General features: G+C 70.8%; 4 protein-coding genes across 9 annotated transcripts; 2 read left to right on the top strand and 2 right to left on the bottom strand.

Annotated features, from left to right (window-relative positions):
- The first annotated feature begins 1,313 nt into the window (after positions 1 to 1,313).
- On the top strand, positions 1,314 to 5,679 carry LBX2 (ladybird homeobox 2). Its single transcript, XM_054065545.1, has 2 exons — positions 1,314 to 1,562; positions 5,215 to 5,679. The coding sequence occupies exons 1-2, from the start codon at positions 1,346 to 1,348 to the stop codon at positions 5,580 to 5,582; spliced, it is 585 nt and encodes a 194-aa protein (XP_053921520.1). The 5' UTR covers positions 1,314 to 1,345; the 3' UTR covers positions 5,583 to 5,679.
- A 1,681-nt stretch (positions 5,680 to 7,360) lies between these two features.
- On the bottom strand, positions 7,361 to 8,154 carry LOC128852133 (uncharacterized). Its single transcript, XM_054066033.1, has 2 exons — positions 8,019 to 8,154; positions 7,361 to 7,688 (listed from the first exon to the last, which is right to left on the bottom strand). The coding sequence occupies exons 1-2, from the start codon at positions 8,133 to 8,135 to the stop codon at positions 7,563 to 7,565; spliced, it is 243 nt and encodes an 80-aa protein (XP_053922008.1). The 5' UTR covers positions 8,136 to 8,154; the 3' UTR covers positions 7,361 to 7,562.
- Positions 8,155 to 8,306: 152 nt separating this feature from the next.
- On the bottom strand, positions 8,307 to 14,314 carry TTC31 (tetratricopeptide repeat domain 31). 6 transcript variants are annotated; one of them, XM_054066021.1, is made up of 14 exons: positions 14,087 to 14,314; positions 13,798 to 13,962; positions 13,445 to 13,704; positions 12,479 to 12,562; positions 12,263 to 12,331; positions 12,039 to 12,182; positions 11,708 to 11,830; positions 11,537 to 11,600; positions 11,320 to 11,410; positions 11,112 to 11,253; positions 10,426 to 10,527; positions 8,905 to 8,986; positions 8,663 to 8,774; positions 8,307 to 8,569 (listed from the first exon to the last, which is right to left on the bottom strand). In XM_054066021.1, the coding sequence occupies exons 1-14, from the start codon at positions 14,175 to 14,177 to the stop codon at positions 8,491 to 8,493; spliced, it is 1,608 nt and encodes a 535-aa protein (XP_053921996.1). In that variant the 5' UTR covers positions 14,178 to 14,314; the 3' UTR covers positions 8,307 to 8,490. The 6 variants fall into 6 exon arrangements, 4 of the variants coding, with proteins under 4 accessions (XP_053921996.1, XP_053921995.1, XP_053921997.1 ...); XM_054066020.1 differs by having other exon boundaries at positions 8,905 to 8,989; XR_008449775.1 differs by lacking the exon at positions 8,307 to 8,569 and adding an exon at positions 9,762 to 9,876 and having other exon boundaries at positions 8,905 to 8,989.
- Positions 14,315 to 14,353: 39 nt separating this feature from the next.
- Positions 14,354 to 17,116, top strand: LOC128852129 (uncharacterized). Its single transcript, XM_054066025.1, has 4 exons — positions 14,354 to 14,484; positions 14,743 to 14,821; positions 14,921 to 16,322; positions 16,976 to 17,116. Exons 1-3 carry the CDS (start codon positions 14,461 to 14,463, stop codon positions 16,216 to 16,218), a joined length of 1,401 nt encoding a protein of 466 aa, XP_053922000.1. The 5' UTR covers positions 14,354 to 14,460; the 3' UTR covers positions 16,219 to 16,322; positions 16,976 to 17,116.
- The last annotated feature ends 2,614 nt before the right edge of the window (positions 17,117 to 19,730 follow it).

Consider the following 19,730-nt stretch of genomic DNA (forward strand, 5'->3'; position numbering starts at 1 on the left):
GGGAAGCGGTGGGAAACCTGATGAGTATGGAAAGGATGGGGTAAAAAAGGCAATGGGGATGGAAGGGGGGGGGTAAAAAGCCAATGGGGTTGGAAGGGGGGGGGGTAAAAAGCCAATGGGGATGGAAGGGGGGGGGTAAAAAGCCAATGGGAGTGGAAAGGCAGGGGTTAAAAATCCCGATGGGAAGGGAGGGGGTACTTAAAAACTCCGATGGGGATGGGAAGGGGTTAAAAACCCCAATGAGGATGGAAAGGGGGGGGTGAAAACCCCGATGGGAGTGGAAAGGGGGGGTTGAAAACCCTGATGGGGATGGAAGAGGGGTGTGAAAACCCCAATAAGGATGGAAAGGGGGGGTGAGAACTCGGATGAGGATGGAGGGGAGGGGGTAAAATCCCCACGGGAATGCGGGAGAGGGGGTAAAAACCCCCAACGGGGATGGAATGGGGCGCTTAACCCCCCCCCCCATAAGGATGGAAGGGGTTAAAAACCACAGCGAAGGTGGAAGGGGGGGGAGCCAATGGGCACGGAAAGGCAAGGGTTAAAATCCCCGACGGGGAGGGACGGGGGTAAAAGCCCCGCCGGGAACGGGGGCACCGGGGGGGTCCTGCGTGTGGGAGGGGGCGGCGCGGCGCTGCCTCCCGTTCGCTCCCGGTGCCCCCCCGGCCCCCCCGTGGCTCCTCCCTCCCTCCCTGCCCAGTTCTGCCGCCCCGGGGTCTTTAAGGCGGCGGCGGCGGGGGGGGAACGGGCGGCGCTGCCCCGGCCGCACCGAGCGGCACCGGCACCGGGGGCCCACCGAGGGGAGAGCGGGGGCACCGGGGGGGGAGCACCGGGAGAGGAGCGGGAAAGGGAGGGGGGGGGGGGACACCGGGAGAGGAGCGGCAAAGGGAGGGGGAACACCGGGAGAGGAGCGGCAAAGGGGGGGGGGGGGAACACCGGGAGAGGAGCGGCAAAGGGGGGGGGGGGGGGACACCGGGAAAGGAGCGGCAAAGGGGGGGGGGGAGCACCGGGAGAGGAGCGGCGGCACCGGGAAAGGAGTGGCGGGAGGAGGGGGCACCGGGACAGGAGCGGAGGGAGAAGGGGGCACCGGGACCGGACCTAAACCGGGGGTGGGGGACACTGGGAAAGGACCGGAGACACGGGAGGAGACGCACCGGGAAGGGAGCGGGAACACCGAGAAAGGACCGAAACTGCCGGGGGGGACACACCGGGAAAGGAACAGAGCCGGGGGGACGGGGGACGAGGACACCGGGAAAAGGGAAAGGACCGGGACGCGGGGGGACACCGGGAACGGAGCGGGAACAGCGGGGGGGACGGCGTCTCGGTGAGGGATGCGGCGGGACCGGCCATGACGGCGGTGCGGGAGGCGGCGGGGCCCCCCGCGCCCCCCCCGGCGCCCCCCGAGCTCTCGGCCAAACCGCTGACCCCGTTCGGCATCGAGGACATCCTCGGTCCCCCCCGGCGGGCGCCGCCCCGGCCCCGCGCCGCCTCCCCGCTCCGCGCCCTCCAGGAGCTGGCGAGCAGGACCTTCCGCGGGCTGGAACGGGCACCGGCACCGGCACCGGGTACGGGAGCGGGGGCACCGGCACCGGGGACGGGAGCGGGAGCGGGGACCGGCACCGGGAACGGGCACCGGCACCGGGTACGGGAGCGGGAGCGGGCAGCGGGAGCGGGGACAGGAGGGGGACCGGCACCGGGTACGGGAGCGGGGGCAGGCACCGGGAGCTGGAACGGAGACAGGAACTGGGAATGGGTACAGAAACGGGAGCGGGAACGGGGACAGGCACCGGCACCGGGGACGGGAGCGGCGGGAGCGGGGACAGGAGGGGGGACAGACACCGGGAGCTGGAACGGCGACAGGAACCGGGAGCTGGAACGGAAACGGGAGCGGGAACGGGGACAGGCACCGGCAGCGGGGACGGGAGCGGGAACGGCTACAAGAGTACAGGGAAGGGGCACGGGAACGAGGGGAGGCACCGGGAGCGGAAACGGGAATGGGAGCCCCGGGATCGGGGCGAGCCCCGGGGAACAGAAAGGGGAGCGGGGGAAACGGGAGCGGGGCGAGACTCCGGCACCGGGTACGACAACGGCGGGGGCACCGGGAACGGAACGGGAACGGGGGAAACGGGAACGGAAGGGCATCGGGAGCGGGGCGAGTCCCCGGGACCAGGTGCGGGAACGGGGGTAACGGGAATGGGAACGGGATTGAAGATCACGGGGTGAGTCCTTGAGACCGGGTACGGGAAAGGGGGAAACGGGAAGGAGAATGGGGGCACCGGGAACGGGGCGAGCCTCCGGGAACAGGGTACGGGTACGAGAAACGGGCGGGGGGGGCACCGAGAGCGGGGGGAACGGGAGGCGGGGACCATGGGGAACCGGGCCGGTGCTGGGGAAGAAGGGGTCGGGCGTCGGGGCCGGTGTCTCTGCGACCCCTCGGTAAGTTCCGTTCGGGGCCCGGCGGGGAAGGGCCCGGGGGTCCCCGCCGGTCCGGCAGCCCCGGCACGGCGGGAGGAGGCCCCGGGAGCCCGTGAGAGCCCCGGGTCAGCCGGTACCGGCACCGGGTCGGTCCCGATGGGCATCGGGCGGGGCTCGGGCAGCGAGAACGGATACCGGCCCCGACACGAACCCGTCACCGGCCCCGGTTCCCCGGCACGGAGCCCTTATCGGCCGCGGCGGGGCCGCCGTTCTCCGGCGCGAACCCAGTACCTGTCCCCAGCGCCGGTTCTTGAGCACGAACCGGTCACCGGCCCCGGTTCCCCAGTGGGAACCCGGTACGGGCTGCGGCGGGGCCGGGGCTCCCCGGCACACACCCGGTGCCGGTCCCCAGCGCCTGTTCTCTTTGAGAGCCCGTTCCCGGCCCCGCGTACCGGCCCCGGTGCGAGCCCGTTCACCGGCGGAGCTGGGGACCCGCAGGCAGTCTCTGGCCTGGCCCCGGCACGGAACGGACCGACAGACGGACCAACGGACGCACCGACAGACAGAACGAGAGGCAACCGGGCCCCGCCGCCCGAGGCGCCCGGACAGACGGACACGGACAGACGGCGGCGCGGCCACCGTTAACGGGAAAATCCTTTCCTCGCCGGACAGAGCGGCCGAGGAACAAAAGCCGCTCCCGGGACGGACGCACGGACAGACCGAGCCGGGCTCCCGCCGGGAACGAGGAATGAAACTCCGTTCCCGGGACGGACAGACGGACACGGAAGGGAACAGCGCGGCTCTCGCTGCTAACGAGAAAACTCCTCTCCCGGCGGAACAAACGGACACAGAGAGCGCGGGGCTCCTGTTACCGGCGAAACCGAAACCGTTACCGGGAAGGACAGACCGAACGAAAAATCAGCCGCGTTACCGGGATGGACAGACGGACGCGGACAGACCGAGCGGCGCTCCTGTAATTAACGAAGAACAAAAGCCCTTACCGGGACGGCAGCGGCCGCGCTCTCGCCGCTAACGGACGGACAGACGGACAGCCCCGAGCCGAGCTCCGCCATCAGCGAAACGAAAGCCGCGGTAATTAATGAACTGCCTTTATAGGCAATTAACAAATCCCCTTAGAGGTAATTAACGAATCGTCATTATCGGTAATTAACCAATTGTCGTTAGCGGTAATTAACGAATCGCCGTTATCGGGAATTACGGGACCGCCCCGGCTGGACGGACAGACGGACACGGGCGGACTCATGGGGGTTCCCGCGATTAACGAAGAGGAGCCCCGTTACCGGGCAGACAGGCGGACCCGGCCGGGCAGAGCGGCCCCGAGGCGGAACGGAGCGGGACCCCCGGACAGACGGACGGCGAGGGCTCCCGTCGCGGGGGTGACGCTGCGTTACCGGTAGGATAGACGGACAGACCGGGACAGCGCGGGGCTCTGTGGCCGAGGAGAAGCCCCGTTACCGGCGCATACGGGTTCGTTCTGGTACGAACGGACCCACGGACGGACCGGCGGACAGACCCACGGACAGACCCTCGGGCGGCGGCGGATCGGGACCTGCGGGCGGCGCGGAGCCGTTCCCGGTGCACCCGGCGGTTTCGCTTCTGCTCCACCGGGAGCGGCGCCGGGGCCGAGCCGAGAGCGGCGGCCACCGGAGCCCGGGGACCCGCACGGACCCGGGGCCGCCGCCACCGGGGCTCCTGACGATCGCTTCGCGCTGCTTTCCGGCTTACCGGTACCGGTACGAGCCCCCAGCAGCGGCACGGGCGGCGCCCGGTGCGACCGGTTCCACCGGGGCCGGGGGGAAGGAGCGGGACCGGCGAGGCCGGCAGTGCCGGTGCGGGCGCCGTTACCGGAGCTGATGCCGGTGCCGGTTACCGGCGCGGTGCCCGTGCCCGTGTCCGTGCCGCTGCGGTGCCGGTGCCGCCGCGCTGTCCCCTCGGGTCCCCCCTGCTGGAAGCGGTGCGAGCCCCGGTGCCGGTGCAGATACCGGTGCCGTGCAGCGCTTGAACCGGTGCCGATACCGGAGCCCATGAGGATGCCGGTTCAGGTGCCGTTACCGGTGCCGGCGCAGATACCGGTTCAGGTACCGGTGCCATGCAGTGCCGGTGCCGATGCCGGAGCCCTGCGATACCGGTACCGGTTCAGGTGCGGGTGCTGACGCCATGCGGTGCCCATACCGGTTTGGGTGCCGGTACCGGCGCTGACGCCCTCTCCCCGCAGTTCGCGGGAGCGGTGCCGGTGCGGGTACCGATGCCATGCAGTACCGGTGCCGGTTCGAGTGCCGGTCCTCGCTCTCCCCGCGGGTCGCCCCCCTCGCGAGCTCGGGGCTGATGCCGGTGCCGGTTCGGGTGCCGGTGCTGACTCGCTCTCCCCGCAGGTCACCCCTCCCGAGCCCGGTGCCGGTGCGGGTACCGATGCCATGCAGTATCGGTGCCGGTTCGAGTGCCGGTGCCGGCGCTGACTCGCTCTCCCCACTGGTCGCCCCCTCCCGAGCCCGGTGCCGGTGTCGGTTCGGGTAACGGTCCCGGCGCTGACTCGCTCTCCCCGCGGGTCGCCCCCCCCGTGAGCTCGGGGCTGATGCCGGTGCCGGTGCCCGTTGGGATGCGGGCGCTGTTGCCGGTGTCGATGCCGGCGCTGATGCGCTCTCCCCGCGGGTCGCCCCTCCCGAGCCCGGTGCCGGTTCGGGTGCCGGTGCCGGTGCTGACTCGCTCTCCCCGCGGGTCGCCCCTCCCGAGCCCGGTGCCGGTTCGGGTGCCGGTGCCGGTGCTGACTCGCTCTCCCCGCAGGTCGCCCCCCCCCGAGCCCGGGGCTGCCCCGGCGGCGGCGGCGGAAGTCGCGCACGGCGTTCACGGCGGCGCAGCTGCAGGCGCTGGAGCAGCGGTTCGGGCGCAGCCGGTACCTCTCCCCCGCCGAGCGGGACGCGCTGGCGGCGCGGTTGGCGCTCAGCTCCGCGCAGGTCATCACTTGGTTCCAGAACCGCCGCGCGAAGCTCAAGCGCGATCTGGAGGAGCTGCGGGCGGACGTGGAGTCGCTGCGGGCGCTGCCCCCCGCCGCCCTGCGGCAGCTCGCGCAGCTCCCGGCGGCACCGGCGGCACCGGGGGCACCGGGACCCGCCCCAGAGCCCGACGAGGAGGAGATCGACGTCGGGGACTGAGGGACCGGGGGGGTCCCGGGGCGCTGCTCCTCGCCGCCCTCAGCCGGTTCGCCCGGGACAGCGGGAACCTCGCGGGGACCACCGGGAACTTCTCCCGGCACCGCTGACATCGAGGAGAAAGAGGAGATCGACGTCAGGGACTGAGGGACCGGGGGGCCCCGGGGCGCTGCCCCCGCCGCCAGCCCGCCCCGCTCCCGGGGACACCGGGACCCCCACCGGGACCCTCTCCCGACACCCGACGCTGACATCGAGGGGAAGGAGGAGATCGACCTCGGCGACTGAGGAGAACACGGGTCCCGGGGCGCTGCTCCTCGCCGCCTTCTGCCGGTTTGCCCCGCTCCCGGGGCCACCGGGACCACCGGGAACCTCACTGGGACCACCGGGAACTTCTCCCGACACCGGGACCGCTGACACGGAGGAGAAAGAGGAGATCGACGTCGGGTACTGAAGGACCGGGGGTCCCGGGGCGCTGCTCCTCGCAGCCCTCCTCCAGCCCGCCCCGCTCCCGGTGCCACCGGGAACCCCACTGGGACCACCGGGAACCGACACCGGCACCGCTGACATCGAGGGGGAGGAGGAGATCGACGTCAGGGACTGAGGGACCGGGGGGTCCCGGGGCGCTGCCCCCACCGCCCGCTCCCCCGCCGGGGCGTCATCTCCCGAGGCTACCGGGACTACCGGGAACCTCTCCCGACACCGGCATCGCTGACATCGAGGAGGAGATCGACGTCGAGGACTGAGAGACCGGGAGGTCGCTGCTCCCCGCCAGCTCCCGGGACTCCCCCCTGGAACACCGGGACCCCCCGGGACCGGCACTGCTGACGTCGAGGAGGAGAAAGACATCGACGTTGGGGACAGAGGAGTCTCCGGGCTACCGGGAACCCACCGGGACCCACACCGGGACCGGCCCGGCAGAGCTCAAGGCAAAGATGGACTGAGGGGACGTGGGGGTCCCGGGACATCACCCTCCCCGGGACCACCGGGAACGCCCCGGGGCTGCCGGGACCCCAAGAGGGGCGAAACGCCGGATCGGAGGCGGTGGGGGGTCCCGAGGGGGTCCCGGGACGGAAGGTGCAATTCTTCACCTTTTGGGGTGGTTTTGTCCGTCTTTCGCCTTATTTTGGTGTTTTTGACGGGCGGCGGCGGCAGCGCGGGTGTAAACGTCGGGAATAAAGGCGAGAGCGAACGGAGGAGCGCAGGGGCAGACGGACAGACGGACGGGGAGGGAGGCCGGGACACCGGGATGGGCAGACAGACGGACGGGGGGGGAGCCCGCGGCACCGGGATGGACAGACAGACAGATGGGGGGGGGAAGGCCGGGACACCGGGACGGATGGACAGATCGATGGGGAGGCGGCTGGAGCACCGGGATGGACAGACGGACAGGAAGGGGGAAGATGGGGGGGCAGCGAGGAGACCCGGGGACGGACAGACAGATGGACGGGGTGGCAGATGAGGGGTGCAGCCGGAGGCCATTGAGGGGGGTGGGAATAGGAAGGGACGGATGGACAGACAGACAGATGGGGGGGGCGGCTGAGGAGGGGCCTGTTCGAGGGTGAATGGGCAGGGGGGAGCGGCAGACAGACAGACGGACGGGTCACCCTCCCCCCAGGGCCCCCTCGACACCCCCCCCCCAATTTCCCAGTTCATTTGCCACCCCCGTGGTGTTAATTACAGCTGGGGATTAATTACACCCCCCCCACCTCCACGGGTACCCAACACCGGGGGCAGGGACCGGGACACGGACGGACAGATGGATGCATGGACGGACACACGGACAGAGGGATTGCGCACAGGCTCGGAGCCCGGTGCTGCTGATCCCGTTTATTTGCCGATGGGGTACACACCGCGGCGCGGGCACAGCACGGACCCCGCGGGGGCACCGGTGGCTCCGCCGGCGCTGTGCCCGGTGCCAGGACGAGCCCTGCACTGGCTCTGGGACGGGCGCTGTGCGGAGCCGCACCCGGCACTGCCGAGGGCTCAGTTGGGCGCTGGCCGTGCCGCGCCGGCTCCAGCGCCGCGCAGCGGGTGCCGTGGGGGCGCGGGGGTGGCGTGGGACGGGTGCTTGAGCTGCAGCGCCAGCCGGGAGCCCCCCAGCTCTGCCGCCTGCCACGGGGGAACCGCGTGGGCACCGTGCCCCACAGCACAGTGTCCCCCCCAGCCCCACGGTGCGGTCTTGCCCCACAGCGCGGTGTCCCCCCAGCCCCATGGCGTGGTGCTGCCCCACAGCGCGGTGTCCCCCCAGCGCGGTGTTGCCCCACAGCACAGTGTCCCCCCAGCCCCACGGTGCGGTGTCCCCCCAGTGCGGTGTTGCCCCAGCCCCACGGCACAGTGTCCCCCCAGCACGGTGTCCCCCAGCCCCACGGCGCAGTGTCCCCCCAGCATGGTGTCCCCCCCCAGTGCGGTGTCCCCCAGCCCCACGGCACTGCCCCATACCTGCATGGCTGCATAGGCCGCCTCGGCCGCCTTCTTGTGGGCAAAGTTGACAAAGGCACAGTGGCGTCCGGGCAGCGTCCGGACAGAGCGGATCTCCCCGAACCTGGGGGGCAGCATGAGCCCCCACCCTACAGAGACCCCCCAACCCCTCGGAGACAGACCCCCCGCCCCATGTCACCCTCACAGGGCTCACTCCCCAGAGCCGGAATGCCAGGGAATGGGGCTGGGAGGCGGCAGTGTGGGGCAGGGATGTGCACTGGGATTGAGATGTGGGGCAGGGATGGGCACTGGGATGGTGCTGTGGGGCAGGGATGGGCACCGGGATCGGGATGTGGGGCAGGATGGGCACTGGGATTGAGATGTGGGGCAGGGATGGGCACTGGGATGGTGCTGTGGGGCAGGGATGGGCACCGGGATCGGGATGTGGGGCAGGCTGGGCCCCGGGATGGCCGGGAGCCGGGTCTTGGCACACTCACCGGCCAAAAGCGCTGCGCAGTGCTTTCTCACCGACGCCGGCGGTGACATTCCCGACCCAGAGCGGGAAGCAGCCCCTGCCGAACCGCACCAGTGTCACCACCCGGTGTCACCAGGACCCCCTACTCCTGTTCTCTGGCATCACCGAGCCCCTCCCGGTGCTCCTATACCTGGCGGGATGGTTTGCCGGCAGCTCCTGGCTGCTCCCCCAGCTCCGGGGGCTCCCGGTGGTCTCAAAGCTGCCGGTGTCAGCATGCCGGCAGCTCCCGGTCACCCCCTCGCCTGCTGGGGCACGGACGCACTCAGCCGGCACCGTGGGGCCGCGGTCCCCCCGCAAAGCCCTCTCCGGTCCCCCCACGTTCCCCGGCTCTGCCAGTGGCTCCGGGGCCAAACGGCCGCTGCGATCCCTTACCCCGGGGCGGCGGCTCTGCAGCCTCCGGTACGGCCGGGGTCACCGGGACCCCCCCAGCACCGCTCCGGTCACCGCGGCTGCTCTGCTGCGGGGACAGCGGGGACGGGGCCGCGATGGGGCGCAGCCGGAGGACCGGAACGGGAGGGACGGTGTGGGGTGGGGGTTGGGATGGGGACTGGGATGGGGACGAGGGGATTGGGATACAGACGAGGGGATTGGGATAGGAACGAGGGAGCCGGGATGGGGATGAGGGGACTGGGATGGGGACGAGGGGATTGGGATGGGGACGAGGGGACCGGGATGGGAACGAGGGGACCGGGATGGGGACGAGGGGATTGGGATACGGACGAGGGAGCCGGGATGGGGATGAGGGGACTGGGATGGGGACGAGGGGATTGGGATAGAAACGAGGGGGCCGGGATGGGATGAGGGAAGTGGGATAGGGACGAGGGGGCCAGGATGCGGATGAGGGGATTGGGATAGGGATGAGGGGTCTGGGATGGAGACAAGAGGATTGGGATGGGAACGAGGTGATTGGGATGGGGACGAGGGGGCCGGGATGGGGACAAGCGGACTGGGGCAGGATGCTGGGATAGGACGGGGACCAGGATGGGGCCCCGGGTCCAGGATACGGTACTGGGATGGGAATAAGGGGACTGGGATAGGGGCTCAGGGAGTCACAATGGGATGCTGAGATGGGGACCAGGACGGGGCTCAGGGGCCAGGATGGGACGTTGGGATGGGAATAAGAGTACTGGGATGAGAGTCATGGAGTCAGGATGGGGTGCCACGATGGGGGTCAGGGGGCTGGGATGGGGATTAGGGAAAAAGGATGGGGGGGACGGGCTGGGACTCACCTGGAGCAGAGACCGGGATGGGATGAGATGGGATGGGGCACCAGGAGGGTGATAAGGGGGTTAGCGTGGCGGGGGTGGGGGCAGGATGATGGGGGTCAGGAGCTGGGAAGGGGTGCTGGGATGGGGTACAGGAATGGGGATAAAGTGATTGGGATAAAGGAGTTGGGATGGAAATAAAGGAGGTGGGAATAAAGGGATTGGGATGGGAATAAATGGGTTGCAATGGGGATAAATGGGTTGGGGTGCAGGGATTGGGATAAAGCCATTGGGATGGGAATAAAGAGGTGGGGATGGGGAAAAATGAGTCAGGATAAAAGGACCAAGATAGATATAAAGAAGTCAGGATGGAAATAAATAAATTGGGACAAAGGCGTTGGGATGGGGTACAGCAGCTGGGACGCGGATAAACAGGTCGGGATAGGGTGTAGGAGTAGGAAAAGGGAAGTTGGAATAGGGAAAAACAGATCAGGATAAAGGAATCAGAATGGGGTGCAGGAGCCGGAATGCAGATAAAGGGGTCAGGATGGGGATAAAACCATCGGGATGGCAATAAAGGCGTTGGGATGGGGATAAAGGCGTAGGGATCAGGAGCTGAGCTGGGCCGGGGTGCCGGAAGGGGTGTCTGGGATCGGGATGGAGGGGGCCGGGCCGGGGGCACCCTCACCGCGAGCAGGGCCCGGCACTGCTCCAGCTGGGCGCGAGCCTCCGCGCTGGAGCCGCCCACGCGCAGCACCTCCTCGAACGCCCCCGCGGCCTCGGCGTAGCGCTGCCCCACACGGCTGAGTCACGCCTGCCCCACAGCACCCCACAGCCCCCCACGGCCTGCAGCCAACCCCTGCCCCACAGCGGGCCCCAATGCCCCCCACAGCACCTCCTGCCCACCCCAACACCCACAACCACAGCCCCACAGCGCCCCATATCCCCCTCTTACCCACCCCAGCACCAGATCCCAGTGCCCCCCAGCCCCCTGCATGCCCTGGCACCCCCCCCAGTGCCCCATAGCCCCCCTGCATGCCCTGGCACCCTCCCTCCAGTGCCCCATAGCCCCCCTGCATGCCCTGGCACCCCCCCCAGTGTTCCCCATAGCCCCCCTACATGCCCTGGCACCCCCTCGCAATGCCCCATAGCCCCCCTGGATGCCCTGGCACACCCCCCCCAGTGCCCCATAGCCCCCCTGCATGCCCTGGCACCCCCCCCAGTGCCCCCTAGCCCCCCATATCCTCCTCTTATCCACTCCTGCCCCTTCGCACAGCCCCCCAGGACCACTCCCGCCCATTCCCAGTGCCCCACAGCCCCCCAGTGTCCCCCAGAACCACTCCCGCCACCCTCAGCGCCCCCCCAGCACCCCACCTGCAGCCCCCGCAGCGCTTTGCCCTTGCGGAACAGCCCCTTGGCCCAGGCCGGCTGCAGCGCCAGCGCGGCGAGCGCGTCGCCCAGCGCCTCCTCGAAGCAGCCGAGCCTCTCGTAGCAGTAGGAGCGGTTCCCCAGGAGCCTGCGGAGAGTGTCGGGTCACGGCGGCTGCGTCCGCGTACCGGCAACGCCGCGCTCCGGCACTCACCGGTGCTCCCAGGGGTTCAGGCGCACGGCGTCGGAGAAGGCCTGCACCGCCACAGCGAAGCGGCCCTCCTGCGCAGCGGCATTCCCACGGCCTGCCGAGAGAGCTGTGTCCAGATCTGATCCCTCGGGATGGCCGGGAGCAGAGCCGAGACCCCTACCCGGCACCAGCCCCTCCGGCACAGTCAGGATTGGAGCAGAGCCCTCCCTGTGGCGCTCACCTGCCAGGACCAGGCTCCGCTCCACCGCGTCGACATCCAGCGCCACAGGATCAGGATCAGGCACCTGTGGGTCGGGCAGACGGTCAGGGGGGTCCCGGTGGGGCAGCCAGGGGGGTCCGTGGGGCAGGCAGGGGGTCTGGGGGGTTCCTGGCCGGTCCCTCCGCCGCTCACCGTCGCAGGCCCTCGCCTGCCTGGCTCCGCGTCCCCTGTCCTCGCCGGCTGCTCCTTGCCGGGCCGCAGCCGCACCTTCTGCCGCGCTTTGCAGACGAAAGAGCAGCTCAAATCCAGTTCCTCCTGCGAGAAGAAGAAAAAGGCGGTGGGAATTGCCTCCCCACCCCTCCATGGGGCAGATCCCGCACCCCTCCGTGGGGCAGATCCCGCACCCCTCCGTGGGGCAGATCCCGCACCCCTCCGTGGGGAGATCCCATGCCCCTCCGTGGGGCAGATCCCCCGCCCCTCCGTGGGGCAGATGCCCCACCCCTCCGTGGGGCAGATCCCACACCTCCGTCTCCTCCGCCCGCAGCTCCCGGTCTCCCCCGTCCTCTCCGGTGGAGCTGGCACCGTCCTGGCTCCCCGGCGAGGGGCTGGGGTCTGGCCGGCGCTCCTCGGCACAGCCGCTCCGGGGGTTCCCAGCGTCCGCGGTACCCTGGAAGGACAGAGCCGGAACGGCACGGTTCTGCCTCCCTGTCTGTGTGCCACAGCCCCGGATCCCGGCGCAGCCCTCACCGTCTCGGCCTCCCGAGAGGTTTTCTGCTCTTGTTCCAGCTTCTCTCGCTTTTTCCGGTCTTTCTGCTTCTGGAAGGGGCAGAGCCGGGCCCTGAGTGCGGCCCCACGCCGCGGCTCAGCCCCACAGCGAGCCTGGCTCATCCCGAGCTGCGTGTTCCTCTGGGAAGAGGGACAGGGAGAGAGAAATGAGGGCACGAGATGGAAACGCATCCCCACCTTCTTCTTCAGCTTCTTCTTCTCCGCTTTCCTCTTTGCCCGCTCCTCCTCCGCCAGCAGCTCCCGTGCGATCCGCTCCACCTCCTGCCGAACAACACCGTGAGCGCCCGGCACAGCGGGACGGCACTGCGGCACAGCCCAGGCACAGTGGGACGGCACCGTGGCACAGCACCATCGGCACAGCCCCACCGGCACGGCCCAGCAGCACCGGAACCGCACCGCAGTGAGGACAGGAGGGAGCGGAGGATGCAGCCAGGAGCCCCGTGGAGCAAAACGGGACAGGGAGTGAAGCAGGACGGGAAGCGAGACCCGAACTGGGATGGGGAGTGGGATGGGCTGGGATTGGGAGACGGGAGCGGAGGGGGATAGGGAGCAATGTGTGGGGAGAGTGAGACGGGACAGGGAGCGGGACCGGAGTGAACCCAGGAGCAGGACGGGAGCAGAACGGGACACGGAGCGGGAGGGCAAAGGGAACGGATGGAAAGGGGGACAGACAGCGGGACAGCAACCGGCACTCAGCAGAACGGGGAAACGGAGCAGGATGGGAGTGAAGCGACGAGAGAGACACAAATGGAATGGGATGGGCAGAAGGACAGGAGGAAAGCGGGATGGGGAGTGGGACTGGGAGTGTGATGGGAGAAGAACAGGATGGGGAGCAGGATGGAACTGGGAGTGGGGTGGAACTGGGAATGGGACGGAACCAGGAGAGGGACAGGGAGTGGGATGGGAGTGACGTGAGAAGAAGGATGCAAATGGAACGGGATAGACAGCAGGACAGGAGGAAAGCGGGATGGGGAGTGGGGAGACGGACAAGGAGCGGGATGGGAGTGAAACGAGGAGTGGGACGGGAGCAGGACAGGATGGGGAGCAGAACCGGTTGGGAAGTGGGATGGAGCTGAGAATGGGATGGAACCGGGAGTGGGACGGGGAGCAGGATGGGCCAGGGAAGCAGAGCCGTCCCCTGACCTCGGGGGAGCGCGGGGCGCTGCGGGGCGCGGGGAGCCGGCTCAGCCTCTCCTGCAGCGCGGCCGCCGGCGGCTCCGGGCACGGGGAGTCTCCGGGGACGGCGCAGAAGGAGCCACCGAGGGCCTCGAGGTCCCCGTGGCCCCACGGGAGCCCGAGCCACTCCTCGTCCTCTTCATCCTCTTCCTCATCCTCGTACTCGTCGTACTCTTCATCCTCCCCGGGATTCTCCGGCCGCCTCAGGCGGATCCAGACCCTGGGGCCTGGCCCGGGAGAACCGGGGCCGTGAGCGCCGGCCCCCAGCCCGGGAGAGCCCCCCCGAACCCCGGGACCCCCCGCCTCCCTCCCCGACTCACCGAGGCCGACGCCGCCACAGGCCCCGGCGCGGAGCAGCGGTACCGGTATGTGGAGCGGCGTTCCGGGCCCGGGAGAGGCGGCGCCGCCTCCCGCGGGGCTCCCGGTGCTCGCCGGTGTCCCCGGCTCCTCGGCGGCGGGTGGGCAGTGTCGGGGGCAGAAGGGCGCTGCGGGGAGCGGAGCGCGGCTCAGCCGCCGGGAACGGAACCGCAGCGCAGAGGCCCGGCCCCACCGGCCCTACCGGTCCCTCCCGCCCCTCCGACCCCTGCCGGCCCCCCGCCCGGCCCGTACCGCCGCTCCAGCCGCCGGGGCCGAGCGCGCAGCCCCAGGGACACGGGGAGGCCCCGCCCGCGAGGCCCCGCGTCCCGAAAACCCCGCGCATTCCCCGGGGCCGCCGCCGTCACCGGGGCGGCCGGAAGTGGGGCAGAAAGCGAGCCGGAAGTGTGGCCTATAGGAACCGGAAGTGTGGCAATAGCTTAACCGCAAGTGTGGCAGCAGAGGGACCGGAAGTGTGGCAACAGCGTGACTGGAAGTGTCTTCCCGGGACCCCGGCGCGGACCGGAAGTGTGGCAGCAGTGTGGCCGGAAGCGCGGCGCTCCGGACCGGAAGCGGGACCCCGCCGTGGCAGCCGCGGGCGGGAGGCGCGGTGCGCGGCCACCCCCGGCATGGAGAGGCGCCGCGGGCTCGGGGTGAGCGGCCCGTCCCCACGGCAGCGGGCGGGGCCAGAGCGGCCCTCTCGTACGGACCCTGCAGAGTCATAGCACCTCGGGGGGGGCCCCACAGCGACCCATAGGGACACACAGAGCCCCCAGAGAGATCCACAGCGACCCATGGGGCCCCTATAGAGCCCCACAGCGCCCCACAGAGCCGCCATAGGGCTGCACAGCCCCGCAGCGACCCATACAGCCCCACAGCGACCTGTACACCCCCTGTCATCCTTGTCACAGGCAGATGAAGGCGATGGCGCGGGGCTGAATGGCCTCATCCTGCTCCTCCTCAGCGCCCGCGGCGAGACGGCCGAGGAGGGTGAGTCCCACCCCACACTGAGGGTCCCTGCCCCACAGCAGAGGTCCCTGCCCCACACTGAGGGGTCCCTGCCCCACACTGAGGGTCCCTGCCCCACAGGCAGCAGCCCGGGCCGCAGCCTGGCACGCTCGTTGCAGAAGGCGGAGGCCGCGCTGCGCAGCTGCGTCCGTCCCGGGCTGCGGCGCCTGCTGCCCCCACGGCCCCGGCAGCGCCGCGACACCGACAGTGACACTGACGGCGACACTGATGGCGAGGAGGAGGAGGAGGAGGCGGCCGAAGGCGCCAGCCTGGTGCCAGCGCTGGAGCAGAGCTTCCCGGGGCTGCGCCATGCGCTCAGCATCCGCGAGGACCCGCACACCGAGACCTTCCACGGGCACGTGCGGCCACAGCCCGGCAACACCGGCGATGCCTTCTCCTACCATGCCGCGCACCCCTGCGTGGCGCAGCGTGGCGCCGCCCTGCACGCGCTGCTGCGGCACCGCCACCTCCTGCGCCTCGTCCGCGCCTATAGCTGCCGCCTGCACGCAGCCTCGGCCTTCCTGCGCCGGCTCCTGGCGCTGACCGACCCGCCAACGGCCGCCGTCCCGCCGCTGCATGCGCTGTGCCGGGAACTGCGAGCGCACACCAGGCACTGGAGCGTGCTGCGGCGGCGCCTGCGCGGCAACCCGTGGCTGCGGCCGCTGCTGCTGCACCGGCACGAGGCGGTGGCGGGGATGCGGCGGGCGCTGCTGCTGCTCGCACTGCACGCGGTGCGGCTCGCCGAGCGCCACGCCGAGAAGCGGCTGCGGGTGCTGGCACGGGATTTCTGCACTGTGGCTCCGGCACCACTCGCCGACCTCTTCCAGGGACTGGAGCTGTACAACCAGGCCGTGGCCGAGCTGGAGCCGGAGCTGCGTGGCGCTGGCATCGCCGATGGCTGCCGCGCCTTCCCTGTGAGCCGCGTGCTGGCAGTGCTGGCGGCTGAGCGCGGGCGGGCAGCGGCCGAGCGGCTCGGACCCCTCCTGCAGCTGCAGGACGCCGGCACCGAGCGCGAGTGCTGGGACGACATCGCGGTGCCTTGGCCGCCAGAGCACGGCAACGCTGAAGGTTCTGGAACGGCCGAGGCAGCCGGGATCGCCGCGGAGCTGCGGGCGCTGTGCCGGGAGGACGAGGAGCTGCTGGGCCTCATCCTGCACGTGCCGGGCGCCGGCTGGACGTCGGCACCGGGGTCGGACGCGCTGCTCGCCCAGTACCGGCCTCAGTTCTGGGGCACCGCCGGCACCGCGCTGGAGCAGCGCCTGGCACCGCCCCACGCCGGGGCTGCCGGCAGCGCTGCACGCGGGCTGGCACGTGCCCTCGCCCACGGTGAGGGGGGCCGGGGGGGCGGTGGGGACCCCAACTCCGCCGTGGGGCTCTGACCCCCATCTCCCCACAGCGCGGACACCCCCCGAGTGCGAGGAGGAGCTGCGGCGGCTCTGCCTGCGCCTGCTGTGCCGCGACGCCCTGCGGAGCTGGGAGCGAGGTGGGGGCTGCTTGGGGGGCAGGGGGTTATGGGGTGGGCGTGTGGGGCAGGGGCTGGGGGCGCGGTGGGGCGCACGGTGGGTTCTAGGGCGGATTCGGGGGTGTGGGATGCAAAGTGTGGGGGGTGGTTGTGGGGCACAGGGCGGGTCATGGGGGAGGTGGGAGGTGGGGATGGGGGTGTTATAGGGCAGGTGCTGTGGGGCAAGCTATGGGGTGCTGTGGGTTGGCTATGGGGTGCAATGGGTCACAGTGGGGCACCAAGGGTCGGTTATGGAGGGCTCTGAGTCACTGTGGGTGCATTAAGGGTCGTTGTGGGTGGGTTATGGGGTGCTATGGGTCAGTTATGGGTTACTGTGGGTGGGTTATGGGGCACTATGGGTCAGTTCTGGGTCACTGTGGGTGTGTTATGGGGCGCTATGGGTCAGTTCTGGGTCACTGTGGGTGGGTTATGGGGCGCTATGGGTCAGTTCTGGGTCACTGTGGGTGTGTTATGGGGCGCTATGGGTCAGTTCTGGGTCACTGTGGGTGGGTTATGGGGCGCTATGGGTCAGTTCTGGGTCACTGTGGGTGGGTTTTGGGGCGCTATGGGTCAGTTCTGGGTCACTGTGGGTGGGTTATGGGGCGCTATGGGTCGCCGTGGGTCGGTGCCCGCAGGGTTCCCGCAGGCGCTGGGCGCCGGGCGCTGGGCCGCGGGGTCGGTGCTGCGGCCACATCCGGAGGCAGCGCTGAGCGAGGCTGCGCAGGGGCTGCGGCGACTGCACCCGGCGCTGCGCTGCGCCCTGCGGTGCCTGCCAGGTGAGCCTCACACCTGCCCCACGCCTGCCCCACAGCCACTGTGCTGCCCCACACCTGCCCCACAGCTGCCCTGCAGTCACCATATTGCTCCACACCTGCCCCACAGCCACTGTGCTGCCCCACACCTGCCCCACAGCCGCCCTGCAGTTACCATACTGCTCCACACCTGCCCCACAGCCACTGTGCTGCCCCACACCTGCCCCACAGCCGCCCTGCAGTCACCATACTGCCCCACAGCCCCACACCTGCCCCACAGCCACTGTGCTGCCCCACACCTGCCCCACAGCCGCCCTGCAGTCACCATACTGCCCCACACCTGCCCCACAGCCCCACAGCCACTGTGCTGCCCCACACCTGCCCCAGGCCAGTGCTGCCTGTGCAGTGAGTGCCCCACAACCTGTTCTGCCCCACACACTGGGCTGTGCCCCACACCTGCCCCACACCCAGAGCCCCTCTTCCAGAAGTGCCCCACACCCGTGCCCCGAGCCCCAGCCCCACGCCTGCCCCACATCACTGCCCCCCAGCCTAACCCCTGCCCCGCACCCGGCCCCTATGGCTGCTCCCAGGCCGCCCTCCAGCCCCACGCATTCTTCCCACCCCGGCCCCACACGTGCCCCCCGTGCCCCCCAGGCTGCCCCCCGCTGTGGGGCGCGGTGCTGGGCCGCGCCGTGGCCACGCTGCAGGCCGACAGCTCGTGGGTGCGCGGCAGCGCCTGCCGGTTCCTGGCGGCGTGGGCTCTGCCGCCCTTCCTGCTCGTCACCCAGCGCGACCTGCCGGTACCGGTACCGGGCTGCCGGGGGGCTGAGGGGCTGCTGGGGGGGCTGAGGAGCTGCTGGGGGGCTGCTTGGGGGGCTGAGGGGCTGCCTGGGGGGCCTGAGGGGGGCTGAGGGGCTGCCTGGGGGGCTGAAGGGGGCTGAGGGGCTGCTGGGGGGCTGAGGGGGGGGCTGAGAGCTGGGCTGGGGCTGGCTGTGGGGCTGAGAGCTGGGGACCTGGTTATGGGGCTGGTTGTAGGGCCGAGGGCTGGTTGGGGGGCCGGCTCTGGGGCGGACCACTGGGGACCTCATTATGGGGCTGAGGCTCGGCCATGCTGCTGTGGGGCTGGCCATGGGGCTGGCTATGGGGCTGTGGGGCTGGTTATGGGGCTGGAGCTGGCCATGGGGCTGGCTGTGGGCTGGTTATGGGGCTGGCTATGGGGCTGGCCATGGGGCTGGGGCTGGCTATGGGGCTGTAGGGGTGGTTACAGGGCTGGAGCTGGCCATGGGGCTGGAGCTGGCTATGGGGCTGGGGCTGGCCATGGGGCTGGGGCTGGCTATGGGTCCAGCTATGGGTCCGTGGGTCCGTCTGTGGGTCGGTGTCTCTGAGCCGTCCCCGCAGGTGCTGAAGGCGGAGGCCGAGCGGCTGGCGGCGCTGCTGGGGGGGCTGAGCCCCACGGAGCCGGAGGGCGCCCCACAGCCGCCCCACACCCTGCTGCTCCCCCTCACCCCACAGCCGCCCCACACCCTGCTGCCCCCCCTCGCCCCACAGCTGCCCCACACCCTGCTGCCCCCCCTCACCCCACAGCCACCCCATACCCTGCTGCCCCCCCTCGCCCCACAGCCGCCCCACACCTCACCGTCCCCCCTGGCTGCCCCTCTGCTGCCCCACACCTTGCCGCCCCTCCCCGCCCCACAGCCGCCCCACACCTCGCCAACCCCCCTGGCTGCCCCTCTGCTGCCCCACACCTTGCCGCCCCTCCCTGCCCCACAGCCGCCCCACACCTCGCCGCCCCCCCCGGCTGCCCCCCAGCCGCCCCCTGTGCTGTCCCCCTGGGAGCATGAGCTGTGCCAGCAGATCCGCGCCCTGGCTGCCGGCATTGGGGTACGGCAACGGGGGGGCTGCGGGGGGGCTGGGGGGCGCAGGGGGGGCTGTGGGGGAGCTGTGGGGCTGTGGGGCTGCGGGGGGGCTGTGGTGTGCAGGAGCAGCTGTGGGGGAGCTGCAGGTGCAGGGGGTGCAGGAGGAGCTGCAGATGTAGGGAGAGCTGCAGGGGAGCTGCAGGTGCAGGGGCTGCGGGGGAGCTGCAGGTGCAGGGGATGCAGGGGGGGCTGCAGGGGAGCTGCAGGGGTGCCATTTCCCAGCGCGCCCCTCCTGCTGCAGCTCTTCTCAGCCGAGGTGCTGCGCCTCTTCTCCTCCGACTGCCGGCGCATGGCGGCCGAGATCTTCACGCAGACGATGCCGCGGGGCCGGCACTGGCGCCTCGGCCTGCGCGCAGGTGGGTTCGGCGCCGCCGGCGGGTCGGGCTGTGCCGTGCCGGTGCGGGGCGCTGAGCGGGTGCCATCACCCGCAGAGCTGCCCAGCTCGCCCAGTGCCTACGCGGCGGCGGCGGCGCAGGCGGTGCTGGGGCAGGTGCTGCAGGGCGCGCGGGTGCTGCCGCGCGACGCCCAGGCGCCCACGCTGGCGCGCGTCACCACGGCCTTCCTGGAGGCGTGGATGGAGCACATCCTGACCCACAGGATCAAGTTCAGGTACCGGCGGCGGCGGGTGGGTGCCGGGCGCGGCGCGTGGCCCGGGCGCGGCGCTCATCCCCGCGGTGCCGCAGCCTGCAGGGAGCCCTGCAGCTGCGCCGCGACCTGGAGGC

Source organism: Cuculus canorus, chromosome 4 (assembly GCF_017976375.1).
Source record: "Cuculus canorus isolate bCucCan1 chromosome 4, bCucCan1.pri, whole genome shotgun sequence".
NCBI classification, from domain to species: Eukaryota; Metazoa; Chordata; class Aves; order Cuculiformes; family Cuculidae; genus Cuculus; species Cuculus canorus.